Source organism: Limulus polyphemus, unplaced genomic scaffold (assembly GCF_000517525.1).
Source record: "Limulus polyphemus unplaced genomic scaffold, Limulus_polyphemus-2.1.2 Scaffold1292, whole genome shotgun sequence".
Taxonomy (NCBI): domain Eukaryota; kingdom Metazoa; phylum Arthropoda; class Merostomata; order Xiphosura; family Limulidae; genus Limulus; species Limulus polyphemus.
The window spans coordinates 259,364-276,569 of record NW_013666902.1 but is presented as its reverse complement, the minus strand read 5'-3'; the positions used below and the strand labels follow the sequence as shown (position 1 = coordinate 276,569).

At 33.6% G+C, this 17,206-nt stretch overlaps 2 protein-coding genes across 9 annotated transcripts in view; one reads left to right on the top strand and one right to left on the bottom strand.

The window, feature by feature from the left end:
* Nucleotides 1-3,897, top strand: part of LOC106462971 (nucleolysin TIAR-like) — a 38,505-nt gene extending 34,608 nt beyond the window's left edge. For 2 of the 4 annotated variants that reach the window (XM_022390385.1, XM_022390384.1), the window contains exons 7-9: nucleotides 456-582; nucleotides 1,702-1,799; nucleotides 2,534-3,897. In XM_022390385.1, the coding sequence (XP_022246093.1) occupies nucleotides 456-582; nucleotides 1,702-1,799; nucleotides 2,534-2,675 (367 nt within the window). In that variant the 3' untranslated portion in view covers nucleotides 2,676-3,897. Of the gene's footprint in view, nucleotides 1-455; nucleotides 583-1,665; nucleotides 1,800-2,533 lie in introns of all 4 variants that reach the window. The other 2 variants (XM_013922942.2, XM_022390383.1) reach the window with 1 other exon arrangement.
* Nucleotides 3,898-4,091: 194 nt separating this feature from the next.
* Nucleotides 4,092-17,206, bottom strand: part of LOC106462976 — a 16,529-nt gene continuing 3,414 nt past the window's right edge. For 2 of the 5 annotated variants that reach the window (XM_013922948.2, XM_022390380.1), the window contains exons 2-9: nucleotides 15,936-16,376; nucleotides 13,650-14,295; nucleotides 7,361-7,713; nucleotides 5,576-5,752; nucleotides 5,072-5,197; nucleotides 4,806-4,889; nucleotides 4,452-4,520; nucleotides 4,092-4,261 (exon numbers count right to left, since the gene is read on the bottom strand). In XM_013922948.2, coding sequence (XP_013778402.1) covers nucleotides 4,178-4,261; nucleotides 4,452-4,520; nucleotides 4,806-4,889; nucleotides 5,072-5,197; nucleotides 5,576-5,752; nucleotides 7,361-7,713; nucleotides 13,650-14,295; nucleotides 15,936-16,319 — 1,923 coding nt within the window. In that variant the 5' untranslated portion in view covers nucleotides 16,320-16,376 and the 3' untranslated portion in view covers nucleotides 4,092-4,177. Of the gene's footprint in view, nucleotides 4,262-4,451; nucleotides 4,521-4,805; nucleotides 4,890-5,064; nucleotides 5,753-5,772; nucleotides 6,205-7,360; nucleotides 7,714-13,649; nucleotides 14,296-15,935; nucleotides 16,380-17,206 lie in introns of those variants that run through there. The other 3 variants (XM_022390379.1, XM_022390382.1, XM_022390381.1) reach the window with 3 other exon arrangements.

The following is a 17,206-nucleotide window of genomic DNA, read 5'->3' as shown; positions in this document are numbered from 1 at the left end:
GGAACTTTGTAAATGGTTTTCAAGGCATGCTGAATTATGAGTGAAAGTCTGGTATTGGAACTTTGTAAATGGTTTTCAAGGCATGCTGAATTATGAGTGAAAGTCCGGTATTGGAACTTGGTAAATGGTTTTCAAGGCATGCTGAATTATGAGTGAAAGTCCAGTATTGGAACTTTGTAAATGGTTTTCAAAGCACACTGAATAATGAGTGAAAGTCCGGTATTGGAACTTTGTAAATGGTTTTCAAGGCATGCTGAATAATGAGTGAAAGTCCGGTATTGGAACTTGGTAAATGGTTTTCAAAGCACACTGAATAAAGAGTGAAAGTCCAGTATTGGAACTTGGTAAATGGTTTTCTTGATAATACACTACAATTTTCATCAACTTAAAAAACTGTTATAAGTACAGGTAGCTTGGGTGTGGTATCAAAAACTTTTCTACCTTTTTTTTTAAAGGTTTGCCACGAAGGAGGCAGCAACACATGCAATAGTCGGCACACACAATTCTGAAATTAACAGTCAGATAGTCAAGTGTTCCTGGGGAAAGGAAACTGGTGATCCTACCAACCAACAGCAAACCCAAGTAAGGTCTTATTGAATTAATTATCTTTCTTTCAAAAGGTATTAACGTAAATCTCGATATTTTCCTGTTACACCTGTTATTCATTTTTTTAATCCTCGGTCATTATTGCAGACGGTTATTCTAGCATTGAGGTTGTTTTTTTTTTGTTAAAAGCGATGTTAAATATTCTGATGTGACTGTTTATTGTAGCGAATGGCTGCCAGTTTCAGTGGTCTGTACCCACGATTTATCACATCTGATCATCAACGAAAACTATAATACCAGAAATCTGTTTTTAAGCTGGGAAATGTTGACTCTATTCCTATACTTTCAGAACTTTGTTGTTAGGTTACAATATTCTGTTTAGTAGTTTATAAATGGAAAAGTTATTTTACAGTCGAATTAGTTCTTTTAACATTATGAAATCACTAGTTTACGAACACTTCTTTCATTGCTATCTCTGTGTAACATACAGGTATCAGTCATGAATAGGCTAAACCAAATTAAACCGACTTGGTGGGGGGTAATCTGCTAAGCCACCTAGCATGTGTTAGTGAAAAAAGTCTTGTACAAAATTCCTTAAAGTGTGTTTTTTATGTATAGAATCAATTCAAATACAGCAACTTAAATACTTTTTTCTTTGTTCTCTAAAAATAACTTTGGGGCGCTTAGTGTTTCTTTTCTTAATAAAGCTTTCTTGAGTGGCAAAGTTATTACACAGGAAATTTTTCCATGTGTGTTGGGAGGCTCTTGCAAAACCAAACTAGAGGGATGGACATTTTCCTAGGCTCACTGTTTATGGGCTAGCGCCATCTAGTATGACATTAGGTCCCGACTATGAAGCTTAAAATTTATCGGAAACTTTACACCTGAAGTAAGCTGTTAGAAAGGACCCACGAGTTTTGTAATGCTTTTCTCTAGCTGCTTTAGTTACTTGTTGAAAACATCATGGGATAATGGTGAAATATGAGCCTCAACAATGCTCACATCGACTCCACCAGGGGGCATCTTGAGAAAACAAACGTAAGTGCCCCTACAGCAGGTTCCTTTCATGACCATACTTGTCTTGGTACTAACATTTATAAACTTGTGTGTGTACTGTAGAACCTGACAACCCCTTACACCTACCCCTACCAACAGATGGGCTACTGGTACCCTCAAGGCTACCCCCCAGTGCAGGGACAGTTTGTGCAGGGAATGAATTACCCTTATGGCCAGTACTACGGGCAAGGATTCGGGTGAGTGTGTTGATTTTCTTACAAGCTAAATATATATATATATATATCTGTATTTATCTAAAGTTAATTCTTTGATATTTCTAAAATGTTGTCTGTCAAGTATAAAATAAGAAGTAAAATTTACGACCTTCATTTTATAAGTTTTTAAAACTTTTAGCTGGTCTCTCCTCTAAAATTATAACTGTAATGTTTAGCTCTAATTTGAAAGCTGTAAGATATATAAAGATTTTTTTTTTGAGCTTCTAAGTCTAACATCATCATAAATTCTTTACAACCCTGTGAAGCTTCTTTTTACCTCCCTTATATCAATTGCAAATTTTTAAACTTGTAGTTATTAGGTCATAAGGTATCTCTGTATTATGGTTTTGTTTTGTACGCTTGGTATGAGCTTTACACAAACTCTTGATTGTAACTTGAAACTACAGTCTCAGTAAACTTTCCTCTGGCATATGCTTAAGAGATTAGCGGGGACTCTTTTTGAAATAGCTATACAGAGGTAACTTAATTTGCATGGCATGCAGCGAGGTAGGTCTTTTTATTATAGATGGATAGTGACTGGTAGGTCTTTTAATACAGATAGATAGTGGCTGGATTTTGTTGTAAACGTAATTTAATTTTTGATTGTACTATTGCTTCAGATAAGTTTTGTTTACGAGTTAATTTTTGTGAGTGCAAGTTTAAAATAGATCTGTATGATGTCTGTGAACTAAACGCTTCCTCTTCCCTCGCCACAGTATGGGGATGCAGATGGCTTGGCAGGGAATTCCGGGACAGCCTCCAATGGCTGCAGCAGCTGCCCAGAGCCCCATGGGACAGGGACTTCAACAGCCCAGCGTGATTGGTGCCTACCCTATGCAACACTACCAGGCTCAGTAAAGAAGAGATGATACCACAACCTCTGTTGCTCACAATGTGAGGACTTTAAGGGTCGGAGAGAGAGGTGCGTGGATGCCCAACCCCCCCACCCCGTTTGAAACAAGAATGTCTTAGGCATGTACACACCTCTCTCTCTATTACATCCGAAGTAGTTGAACTAGGACAGGAAGTCCCCCACCCCCACCCCTCTAAAAGAAATAAATATGTAAAAAGAATTCATCAGCAAGTGTTAGATAATAGGTACCCTGCCTTAATCTGAAATACTGTCACTTCTGATTGTTTTTTTAAGTGTGATTCAAGTACACGTTGGAAAAAAATGAAAGTTAATAATGCTGGCATTCCATGCTGTAAAGATAAAGATAGAACATTGTTATTTATAAAGAGAAAGTAGTACTATTCAGTAGACATTGATTTATATTCGTGTAAGAATATACAGGTATTTTTGGAGTAAGGTAGTCGTGTTTACTTGCTTACTTTACCACGAATGGTGCCCTCCTAGACACATCAAAGACAAGAACCTTTGTATTTTCATATTCTGATTGATTTTCGAAATTAAAGACCGCCAGATCCTACCGCGAAGTAGGGCCAAGACATTTTAAAGATGTACGTAAACTATTTCGTATGCACAATGTATACAGTTCTCGTGTATTTGGTAAGGCTGGAGACGGATACCAGCTGTTTAGTAATGTAGTAAACTTAGCTGTTGTATGGTAGTTTAGATCTTTGTGCTGTACAGATACTTGTTTCACCTATATTAAAGCACTTTATATGTCACTGTGTGTTTGGTAATCACGACCGCAGACTTGTTAAAAGATGAGGGCAGCCAGTACGAAAAATATCTTTAAGTGAACAGTTGCAATTTCATGTGTTAGGCAGGTTTTGTAAATAATCTAACAGGTAGTAGAAGCTGATTTTGTAACGTTTCTACTCGTGTTTACTGTTACTCTGAAAGATGTCAACTTAGATCCTTTAAAAAAAAACAACAACAATAGATTAGATTAGGGAACTGTCAGCTTCCATTTTTTTGTACAAGACGTTTTGATAAGGGGAAATGTCCCCCTCCTCAAGAGCTAAATCTACCTTGTTGAGTGATTGGATATTTTACAGGTGCCATAGATTGGTACATTGGAATATTAGTGGGTAGTGCTGAACCTGTCGATTGGATTAGGATTGTAGATGCAAAGAGAGAGTAAAATAAAAGTAATAAATTTCTAAAGAAGTTTGTGAAAAGTTGACCTGTGTTTCCTACTTGTGCTAAGATACTCATCGGGCTTACCAGTTGTTAACTCTATGGTTTGCTATCATGTTTCCGCTGAATATTGCAGTAATACGTTTGTATTGTTTGTTCTTCTTACAGCTGCTGTACTTATAATTCAAGTAGCAAACTACGTGCAAAAATTAAACGTGCTCCGTAAAGAGGGTATAAACATATTTAATTACACTGTAATATAAAAATATTTTTTTGACACAACAGCTGAACGTAAGAAGGTATTTCCAGGCCTCTATTTACATAATATCTCCTCTGTATCAAGGTCTTCTATCTGCTCAATATCGTATTCACCAGTGACGTAACTGAATAGAGTTGTCTATGAAAAATAGAACGAATTACACAAATAAAAAAAAAACTTGGATCTTGTGCCTAATATTTCCTTAAAAGCTTTCATAAAAAAAAGTAGAAGATACGAATACACATACTGTGTTGTTTTATAAAGTACTAGTTCGTATAAAATTGGTAATCTTAATTAATAGCATATTCTATAAAAACTGGCTACTTACTTGGCTGTAAGGAAGACTTTCAATCATAAAAGTCCACTTGCTCCTCAGTCTCGTCACTGCATCTTTTACCTAAAATTAACACAAAGGGAAAATTTCACTATTGGTTGTATTGATGATAGCTTAACACACAAAGGTTACTGTAAGCCTATCTAAGTTAACATCCTTTACATTTCAACACAGGTAAGCCTAATGACAAACAATAGTTAGTTTTTTGGGCAAGGTTACTCTAGATTTACCCAAAACTAAACCTAAAAACTAAAAAATGTATAGATAAGTGGATTCTTTATTTAATTCTGTGTGGTAAGGTTAAGATACGAATGGATTTGGTCCAATTAGTGAGGAGGCTATTTTTACCTGCATTCCTTCGAGACATTGAATTGTATCTCTGATCTTTCCTATACTCTTCATCAGCTGAGGAATTAGATCTAAAAGGGTTTGCTACAAAGACAAAAACAATTAACATTCTGTAGTTTTAAAGAAGCCGTTGAATTAAAGATTTGGTACCAATTTAACGTTTTCAAATAACCACTTTTAATGGTGATCGTTTACCTTAATAATTCTGGATATTATCTAACATATGCATATCTTAAACAATCTTGTAATTGGATATTAAAAGTTACCCTATATTTGGAAGTAACATCATTTCCAACAGCGAAGTCTATAAAGGACACGATACTGTGAAGGAGGTAATAGTCTTTCACATCGAGAAGAGGATAACCATTCAGTAGGTCCAAAACTTTAACTGGCTGGAGAAAAAAAACATTTATGGTGAAGCTAAATATTGATCACTTCTTTGTTAATATATTTACTTACTTTGACAACTAAAATTACAAAGCCCTGTGATAGTAAATTGGGATTATCTTACTATTATTAACTCCTCGGTTCAAATGATAACGTAGAGTTTAGAATACTTCATCTAACATACATTCACATTTTTGAAATATTACTAGTCAAGTAAATTATTAGTGCTGCTACAACAGTCATGTGAAAATATTAAATCAGAAGCACAACTTAGCATTTATAAAATGTAGTTCCTGTCACGAATATTACGACGACTAGTCCTAGTCAGATAATGAAACTACCTCAAATAAATGAATTCGCTCTCAACATACTAAAATACCTACAGTAACATCTGTCTCCAGCTGGGGTGTGGGTACATCAAGATATTTCTGAACTGCAAAAAAACTCAGTGTTTGTCTGAGTTGTATCCCTCTAACAGATGGGGGAAGGTTGTTGGCCACGTATACCAAATCGTGATGATTACCCTGCAGGTCCGTTAACTTCAGTGATAACTGACACACCTGAAATGTATATATATACAAACTAAGTCACTATCATTACCTTGCGGCTCCGTTAACTTCAGTGACAACTGACACACCTGAAATGTGTATATACAAACTAAGTCACTATCATTACCTTACAGCTCCTGTAACTTCAGTGATAACTGACACACCTGAAATGTGTATATACAAACTAAGTCACTATCATTACCTTGCGGCTCCGTTAACTTCAGTCATAACTGACACACCTGAAATGTGTATATACAAACTAAGTCACTATCATTACCTTGCGGCTCCTGTAACTTCAGTGATAACTGACACACCTGAAATGTGTATATACAAACTAAGTCACTATCATTACCTTGCGGCTCCGTTAACTTCAGTGATAACTGACACACCTGAAATGTATATATACAAACTAAGTCACTATCATTACCTTGCGGCTCCGTTAACTTCAGTGATAACTGACACACCTGAAATTTATATATACAAACTAAGTCACTATCATTACTCCTGTAACTTCACTGATAATTGACTCTTGAAAGGCAGATTTATATTACTGTTTTGATGTATTAAGAAACTGTTTGGCCTTGGAAATATTAGTCGACACAATAAATAGTTTTCTGACTCTTGGTTCAAAGGGGAATTGTTACTTACTAAGAAGTCTCATAGTACACATTATTGTCATTATGACATCTCTTTCAGCAGATAGAATTCCCCAAAACTGGTTAATCCAAGGAGAGATTTAGCATCTTAAAAATACAAATAAATCCGAGCACTGTATTAGAAAGTTACTACAGCAATGGTAATATCCTAGTTCTGTGAAAACTTTTAAGCATCTTCTAGCTAAAACAAAAGATGTGACGAAACTCATGAGAAAGTCAAGTTTAAGGATGACAGTAGGTACGTTACAGTTCAATTTTAAAGCATACAACTTACATCTAACATGACATCTAAAGGTAAAATTTTAAAGCATACAACGTACATCTAACATGACATCTAAAGGTAAAATTTTAAAGCATACAACTTACATCTAACATGACATCTAAAGGTTTGATTTTAAAGCATACAACTTACATCTAATGTGGCATCTAAAGGTTCGATTTTAAAGCATATGACTTACATCTAATGTGGCATCTAAAGGTTCGATTTTAAAGCATACAACTTACATCTAATGTGACATGTAAAGGTTCGATTTTAAAGCATACGACTTGCATCAAATGTGACATCTAAAGGTTTGATTTTAAAGCATACAACTTACATCTAAAGGTTCGATTTTAAAGCATACAACTTACATCTAATGTGACATGTAAAGGTTCGATTTTAAAGCATACAACTTACATATAATGTGACATCTAAAGGTTCGATTTTAAAGCATACGACTTACATCTAATGTGACATCTAAAGGTTTGATTTTAAAGCATACAACTTACATCTAAAGGTTCGATTTTAAAGCATACAACTTGCATCTAATGTGACATCTAGTTTAGGCACACAGATTCAAATACTGTACTATTTTTAACATAAATGTAGATAACTTAGCAGAAGCTGTGTCTGTTCTAAAACTTTCCATACATATACGGATATCATTAAACGGTCCTTACAAACACCGGGACAGCTGGTACTTACCACATCACACCACTCTGACTGGGGAATTTCTTCCAAGACTGCAGCTATGCATCTCTCAATAACGACACTCAGACCATCAGCCTTAGGATCAAGACTAACCCAGCATAGAAGCTGAACAATATTAATTAAATCTTCGTAGGAGTACGTATTCCAGTTTTCAATGAGAAATGCTAGAGTTTCAATGACGTTGTACAGATTCTGAAGAAACCTGTCACTGTTAGAGTTTTCTAAATCAGTCCCAGCAGCTTGATCACTATTTTCAACCACTCTTTGCTCTGCTACAGAAGACCTTAACTCACCTTCTGCTTCCCGAAATAAATCTCTGAGTGGACAGTGGTCACTTGCGAAAACTCCTAAATGGGCAAAACAATTAAAATCAATTATTTAACACATTGGCAGCCAAATAATAAATAAAGTATAAAAAAATTTAACATACAACAACCATCACAGAGTCCCAAACTCGTATGTCACAATAGAAATTTGGCTTTGAAACATAACTGTCTGTGACTAATTGGTGGGGCACACGTGGCAGTGAACATGTTAACTTGGTTTTGTATAAAAAAAAATTATCAATAATTTACCACAATAGCTTCAAATTATCATGTTAAAACAATCTGTTACAAAAACTTAATATCTGGAAAATAATAATTACGCAGTGAAGACAAATAGCTGGTCAATGCGCGTGTACAGAAATAAAATATATTCAAAACACAAGTATTTCCACATATAGGTATAAATCTGTTCCAAGTACAGTGGAAATAGTATAAATATACAGAATATAAAATCTGTTCAAAAGTTAACATTTATACCGAATCTAAGCAGTTTTCTCATTAGGTATGGTCCAGAAAACTGTTTAGTTCAATTTCTTCAAGCTGCCTTTGTTATTCTTTAGATATAATACCTGCTCTGCCAATGGAGGATGCTGTTGTAACTTTGCACATTGTGCAAAAACAGCAGTGCCCTTCACTGGAAGAGCACGTGATTTCGCAAAGCTACGGCCTCGGTTTCAATGAGAACGATAAATTGTGGGTGGTGACGGATACCACGGGTAAATCGAACATCTCTTGTTATTTAGTGTTTGATTCAAATAGTCTTTTCAGGATCGTGAGTTGGATGATGGGAAGAAATCTGTTGAGCAGCAGGTGTCCAAGAAGTACGTACATACGCTGTTTGTTTACTGATTTAAACTAACATTTCTTTCATCTTATATGACGCATCATGTCCAGTCCATTTACTTCTTTACTTGAACTTAGTTCAGTTAAATTCTGACTTCTTATCCTCCTGGTATAAAGGAAACCGAACAAATACCACATAAGTATCTACAAGATATAAGGTCTGTTCAAAACATTGTGGAAGTATCTCCAAATATAAACCTTCAAACTCGTGCCAAGAATCCATTAAGTAATAAAAACTGTAACTGCTAGACCACATTTGTAACACTGAATTTAATAAATTTCAGTAGTGAAATCACTCATTTTCTATGTAAGCAACAGGGTTTGGTTTGAATTTTGTGCAAATCTACACAAGAGCTACCTGTGCTATCCACCCCCCAATTCAAAATGTAACATTCAATCGGACAATAAAATGATTTTACTCCACTCTGACACCTTAAAAACTCTACTGTTGTAAATGTTGACACCAACAGAAAAATGTAATTGACACCTTTAAAAACTCTGTTTGTAAATGTTGACGTCAAGAGAAAAATGTAATTGACACCTTTTAAAACTCTACTGTTTGTAGATGTTGTCACCTTTAAAAACTCTACTGTTTGTAATGTTGTCACCTTTAAAAACTCTACTGTTTATAGATGTTGACACCTTTAAAAACTCTACTGTTTATAGATGTTGACACCTTTAAAAACTCTACTGTTTGTAAATGTTGACACCTTTAAAAACTCCACTGTTTGTAAATGTTGACACCTTTAAAAACTCTACTGTTTGTATATGTTGACACCTTTAAAAACTCTACTGTTTGTAAATGTTGACACCAATAACAAAAGAATCTGGATGTTTTATCCTAATTTTCTCATTTAAAGACATTTACACATTACAATTAATTCCTATGAAAGCCAGTCACAGCATCTTCCACTGTGTGAAGATAATATCATTGGGTTTTGGTCCCATTCTCATGTGTATAAATTCCATGCAGTCTGTGCAACACTTGGATTCCAGTTTCAATGTGTTTTCCATGTATCGTCTCTAACTGTTCGTTTTGATTTAATCCTAATAAAATTGCTTTATGTGCCTTGAAACACTAAAGTATTCAGTTCAACACTGGCTTAATTACTACAAAAAAACCTATTGGCTTTACTTTTTTTTAATAGTAAAACACTAACCTTAATTTTGATTATCACTGGTTTACAGTGATAGATTCATCAATGATTTTAAACCAAGCATATTTTTTGGAAAAATACCTATTAAGTTAATTATACAAAATAAAATAAAAAGAACTAACTTTAGGAAAAATTATATATAAGGAGAATTATGTCACAAAAAAAAATAGGAGACCAGAACTTAAGATATACAAAATAAACCCCTATAGGAGACTGGAATATAAGTTAAACAAAATAACCTCCTATATGAGACTAGAACTTAGGGTATACAAAATAAACCCCTATAGAAGACTAGAACTTGAAGTATACAAAATAAACCCCTATAGAAGACTAGATCTTGAATTATACAAAATAAACCCCTATAGAATTCAAGTTCTAGTCATACACAAAATAAACCCCTATAGACGACTAGAACTTGAAGTATACAAAATAAACCCCTATAGAAGACTAGAACTTGAAGTATACAAAATAAACTCCTATAGAAGACTAGAACTTAGGGTATACAAAATAAACCCCAATAGAAGACTAGAACTTGAAGTATACAAAATAAACCCCTATAGAAGACTAGAACTTGAAGTATACAAAATAAACCCCAATAGAAGACTAGAACTTAGGGTATACAAAATAAACCCCTATAGGAGACCAGAACTTAAGGTATATAAAATAAATCCCTACAAGAGACTAGAACTTGAAGTATACAAAATAAACCCCTATAGAAGACTAGAACTTAGGGTATATAAAATAAATCCCTACAAGAGACTAGACTCCTTTGTCTTATTGGTGGCTCGACAACCTCTAAGAAATTATTATGATATCCAACTTTTCATGATACATTTAGGTGAAAAGGTGACATTTCTGTAGTAAGTTACTCAAAATTCTAGGTTTGTAATTAAGACAGACACTTGTCTGCACTCCGATACGAATCTTACCAACTTTGGTTCAAAATCCTGGAATTTATTGCTGGGTTTTCAACATCTGTTACGTACAAACTCTCTGATTAAACCCAAAAATCTTCTCGAAACATTCATTCTACATCTGTTACTATGTTAAAGTTTTCTTTGTTACCCATTCAACCCGTCTCTAAGCTGTATAAACTTACCTTAAGTTATCGGGTGTCTTCTCACTGAAGACAACTTTCAAACAGATATAATTGAATGCAGAAATACTTCCACAATTAAAAACAATGGGAAATTTACAGAAAGTATTTTTAAAAAATTCTAAAACCTATACATTTACTATACTATGATGTAATTCTTGCTCTATCCAATCATATTTAAACTTCATTTATCGCTATTTTCAAAGCTGTGTTTTACCAGTGAATGTTTAAACCATTTGACGCGGCAATATAACAAAAACTAAAGTAAACGCTTGAGAATCAAGAAATAGATAATGTATTCTGAATGAGTGACAGGTCATTAGCAAAAATAATTATTATTTGGGATGAACAGAAAATTTTTAAAAAGTCGCTTGCTTTTTTTTGTTTACAGGAAAACTTTTTTTCAGCTGTGCAGAAATACAATTGAGTATTGTTTACAACAATGGTGGAGTCTTAAGTGTTGTATTTATATCTACACAGTTACTCAAGCACTTTGTAACCAACCAAGAGAAATAAATAACCATAACATATTTTATTTATCAGACAGACAAGCACTTAGCCAAAGCAAAAACCTAGTATTTTTGAATATTCTTTCAGTAGCCTAACTTTAAGGTCAAACAACATAAAAATTAGCATATCATCAATTTATTTTACAACATAAATTATAATTTTGTTTTACAAAGTTTAAAGACCAATAGGAAATGAATAAGAATAAAACTAAAAGTCTATTCAGATAATATTGTATTAACCCTTTCGCAAAGGTGCACCTTAGGGTTAACAAATAACAGCTGTGTTTAACTTTTCCACACTAACTAGTGTTTTCATTTTTATAATAGTATGATACCAGTTAACCCTTTAGAAGTTAGCTGTGTAACACTGTAACCAAATTTTCAGTATTTTTTTACATGAAACAAAACTTCCACAATAATATAGTATCTTGGATTAATCAGATTCGACCATTTAGTCCTAAAGAAGTCAGACAAAGTTTAAATAATGCTAATATATTCTGTAAATGATTAGTTCAGTCAGGTTATCACCTGGTGATTTCAAAACTTGTATCTCCATTTAGTCCTAAAAAAGTCAGACAAAGTTTAAATAATGCTAATATAATCTGTAAATGATTAGATCAGTCGGGTTATCACCTGGTGATTTCAAAACTTGTATCTCCATTTAGTCCTAAAGAAGTCAGACAAAGTTTAAATAATGCTAATATATTCTGTAAATGATTAGTTCAGTCGGGTTATCACCTGGTGATTTCAAAACTTGTATCTCCATTTAGTCCTAAAGAAGTCAGACAAAGTTTAAATAATGCTAATATATTCTGTAAATGATTAGATCAGGCGGGTTATCACCTGGTGATTTTAAAACTTGTATCTCCATTTCTGGTGATGTGATCGATATGAAAATAAAGACAGTCAAGAACAAATATTTTACTTGAAATTAAATAGTTCTAATTGATTATAATCATGTTTTGAAAAATAATTCTAACATTGGTAAAAAAGATGAAAGTACTTAAAAAAGAAATCTACGTCCATATTTATACAGTCATACCACTTGCATTTTTATTTATTTATTTTAGACATCAAAAACAGGAAAATATCTCTCTCACAAGAATTATAACTTCTAAACAATAAAAAATCAATCTATGTTTGCAAGAGCTGAAGGTATCCTAAACAATATGAACTTTGATGAAAACAAATCTCTTAAAAATCTGGACACCAAAATTTACCATGGTAATGTTTAATTGATGTTCATATTGTTGTATTAGCTTAGAAATAATCGGTTATTGGTTGAGGCAATTAAAAGCACTGACATCTAGTGTTTATTTTTGGTACTAAATTGGTTATGTAAAGATACCTGGATGTTTTTTTAATTAATTTCTAAAAACAAAATGGAAGGGGTCCAGACTCTCTCTTAGATCTATACCTATTTATATAACATTCAATAACAGTTATTGATGTTTGAAAAAATTAGAGGGGGTTGGGTCCCTGGACACCTTCCCTAGATCCATGCCTGCTTATACAGCAAGAATAGTTATTGATTAAAAACAATTGGAGGGGTCCAGGCCCCCTATATCTACACCTACTTATACAACATTAAATAATACAGTTATCAATATCTGAAAAAATAAAAGGGGAATATAGGGGTTAAAGCTCTCTAGATCCATCCACCCCCACTAGATCAGCAACTGCTTATACAATATTAAAAAATAGTTATTAATTTCTGGAAAAAAAAAAAGGAATGGGGGGGGTCTTGACCCCTCCCCTAGAGCCATGCATGCTTATCCAACATTAAATTTACACCTTATTTAATACTTAAGTAATCAGATGTTTGGCAGTGGATCCTGCCAGTCAGTTGCCTTCCTTGTAGTCAGCAGTTCAAAATTAGTGACAGTGGCAGAAGATAGCAAGTTTAGTGGTAATAGAAATCAAACCCAAAACCCTAAAATCATGAGGTAATCCCACCCTTATGTAGTTTGGTACTTAACAACAAACAAACATAATGGTAATTGTTTTTATTACTTAGATAGTTAGAATAATCTGAAATTGTAGTTTCAATTTGTTGGTTATTTTCGCGACAATCAATTTATTTGTAATTACAATTAATGAAAAACTAACAATTGTAAACAATAATTTTGATTGGTTTATTACTTTCATGACACTAATTGATTTAACCATAATTTAGATTGATTAATTAATTAATTAACACACAACATTAGTCAATTTAATCTGTGCTCATAGATAATTCACCTTATCGATTAAACGCCTGGCTCTACAAAAGTCATACAAAGCCCTTTCCTTAAGTAAACTTTACAAAAAAAGTGTGTCTCAAAATGAATTTTAGCTTTAACTTCAACTCACCAAGATTAATAAAAACTTTGGTCAGCTCCTTCAGAGGTGGACACCACTTGAACTGGTCAGTCTTCACAAAAGAACTGAAACTCATCAGGTTCCAAAGGCTCTGTTTACAAGCGTTTTGAACTAAGACTTCTTGGTGGGTTCCTAAAAGTCTGAAAAGGTACAAGAGCAAAGGTTCTTTGAAGGCTGTGAACTGGAGTTGATGGTGAAAACTTCCCGAGACTATAATTTGAGGAAGAAGTCTTTCTGGAATCCTCATAAGTTTTTTGTCAAAGTTTGTTCCTTCTGCCTCTTTGAAACCACAGCTAATAAGAGTGAGTCCTTTTCCTTGACTGAAGAACTGAAAACACTGCTTCAAAGAAAACACAGAAAGTCCAGGAGAGGCCTTAGAAATGCGGTCTTCGGGGAGTATAAACTGTTCAACCGAAAGTCCATAGTGTGAAGGAGACTGAACCAAAACTTTATCCTCATTATTCTCCTCAAGTGACACCTGCCCCCGTTTTAATTCCTCATCCATTGCTTTCAACTCGGCATCTACTTCCATATCTTTTAATAACTTATCCAAGGACAGGCTACACTTCTGTTTCTTGTAATATTGATGAACTTTTGAGTTGTCTAACTCTTTATCGTCAGCTGGACTATTATTTTTCTGTCATATACGTACAGTAGCAAAATGTTACAATGTTGTAAAACGACAAAAAAAAATAACAAAATCTAAAACATATTACGAGAACAAATATCGAGACTATACTTTTTAATGGCAATTAATGAGTTACAACTGTATACTGCATATTTATTTACCTTTGGCTTTAAGGTACTAATACTTACCAACGTGAACCTTTAAATTTAAAATCATATTTCTGTAAGTAAAAAATAAAACGGCAAACCACATTTCCTAAAGTTAATATCTTCAAAAACTAAATTAACTTTACATTCATTTCTATTAAGATAAATAAAATAGTGATCGATATCTCCAAAATGTATCTTTATTAGCTCAATATTTTGCTATTACAGCTACGTCAAGAGCTATCGATATCATAAAAGCTGCAACTGGACTAGAGTAGTGAACCTGTAGATATCGATAGCTCCCGATAAAGCTGTAATAGCAACACATTGAGCTAATAAAGATACATTCTAGTGATGTAAGTCATTACTTTTTTTACTGTATTAGAAATGTCTTGTAATAAATTCCAGTTTGTCTTGAGTAAAGTAAATAATGAGACTTGTAAATGATTAATGTACACTTCTAAACAAAGCAGGCTACCTCCGTAGATCATAACTAGAAAGTAGCCCAGTACAGCTAATTAAACATACTTTTTTTTATGTCCTAACTTATAAAGATAAGAATGGAATTGTAATGAATACAGTTTACACTGGCTTACCAGATAATGGTATACAAGTATGTACTAGTTCATAGCAGTTTCAATGGAATAACTCGGACAACAAACGGTATAAAGAACGAGAAAAAGTAATAAACTGCATGACTAAAGCCAAATTTCACAACAACTGTTGTATGAAAAAAAATGAAAATACGATCTTTCCGTGAAAAATTTAACATTAACTGATACTACGAAGAACTCGTACACGTCATTTCAGTCAAGTTTATTACAGCAACGCACGAGTATAAGAATGATATTCTCATATAATATCAAAATGTTATTTATATTATTAGCAACTTTCAGCATTTAAATTTTTATACGCACATTATTAAATGTGGTAACAGCTGGAAGATTCACAGAAATAATTGAGTACCTATGGACATCAATTAGTGTCATAAAAAAAAAAAAACGATTTATTGTAGTTAGGATTAAATTGATTGTTGTCTGTCTGTCTGTTTTAGAGCAAAGCCGCATTACACTATCTACTGTGTTCACTGCAAGGAATTGCACCCCAGATTTTAGCGTTGTAAGTCCGTAGACTGATTAATGTCATGAAAATAATCAACTAATCAAATTTTGTTTCTGATTGTTACTGTTTTTGATATTTCAACTATACAATTTCATGTACTACTAATAGGCCCTGATGAAGCCACAAAGGCAAAATACTGGCCAAGTTTGGTTGTTTTTTTATTAGTATCTGGAGAGTAAAGATCTTTTTTTATCTCACTTTATTTCCAAATTATACAATTATCGATACGATTTCTAATTATTATTTTCAATTACTTGAAATTAATTGTCTTGACTCCCTCCCAAAAAAAAATGATGCTTAATCAATCAAAATTAGAGTTTCCAAAAACATTATTCTTGTTGAAAAATATTTTGTAAAACATATCACAAAAAAGAAACTCACCACTTTAGTGTACTTCATTCTTGCTTCTTTCCTTGGTGTTATTGGCTCATTCAGTGTGTAAAGGTGTTTCAAAGAAATAAGGACCTCTGGTGGTGCAAGAAGAAAGTCATCATCACTATCACTTATATCAGAAAAGTTTGACGAATTCAGATGAGCCACTGATTTGTTCTTTCCTTCAGTGCTCGGATCACTGGTCCGTGCCCTTTCATTATTCTCAACTAAAGGTGACGGACGAGTCGGTCTTTCTGGTTCTTTTTCAAGTACAGTCCGTGTTTGGCACGGACTTGTCTTACTCACCTCTTTCTCTTCATCGTCAAGAGGCAAGGATGATGAAGAAGTTGACTTATTGATACTCCTTTCTGTCTCAATATTACTTGTATCCATTATATCGCTTCTCTTCTCCTTATCTTCAAGAAGTAATGATTACGAGTACATGGAATCCTGAAAACAAGTAATTTATCTTAATTTCCTTCTTATATTTTTAAGAAATTGGGTGATGGTGTTCTTTATTGTCTCCTTAATTTGACAAAGAGCAAAGGTCGGTATATTCAGAATCAGCAAGCATTACAACAACTGTCCATGGTTTATGCTTAGTTATTGTCACAACTCTCACGTGTAAATCCACACAAATAACGTTGGTATTTTAATAAAACAATATTCGTGTAAGAATTAATGTTCCAGCAGTTAAAAAATATGATACACTCATATAATACTAGATGTACTTCTGCTGGGTCCCCGAAAGTGTTCTGTTTCAAGAGTAAATAAAACCAAAATTAAAAGTAACAAATATTTTTTATTTCTTGCTTTTGAAGTTTGTATGTCATGCTGTGTTGTAGCCTACAGAGTGCATAATTCTTCATGTTATTCATGACGTGTGCATGTTTTACCGACGTCACAGACAGTACAAATTGCGACATTAAGAGTCCTTTAGGTGATGTCATTTTAGTGTCTACTGACTGACTGACTGAAAGACAACACACTACTGTATAGTGATTAAAATAGGTGACCCCCTCCATGCAGTCTCCAGCCCCCTTTCAGGAAAATTATTCTTTAATTAGCCAAACATACGTATTCAAAACCAAGAGTAGGTAAGTAACACAAAGTACCACATTACACAGTTTAAAAACCAAGGGTAGGTAAGTAACACAAAGTACCACATTACACAGTTTAAAAACCAAGTGTAGGTAAGTAACACAAAGTACCACATTACACAGTTTAAAAACCAAGTGTAGGTAAGTAACACAAAGTACCACATTACACAGTTTAAAAAC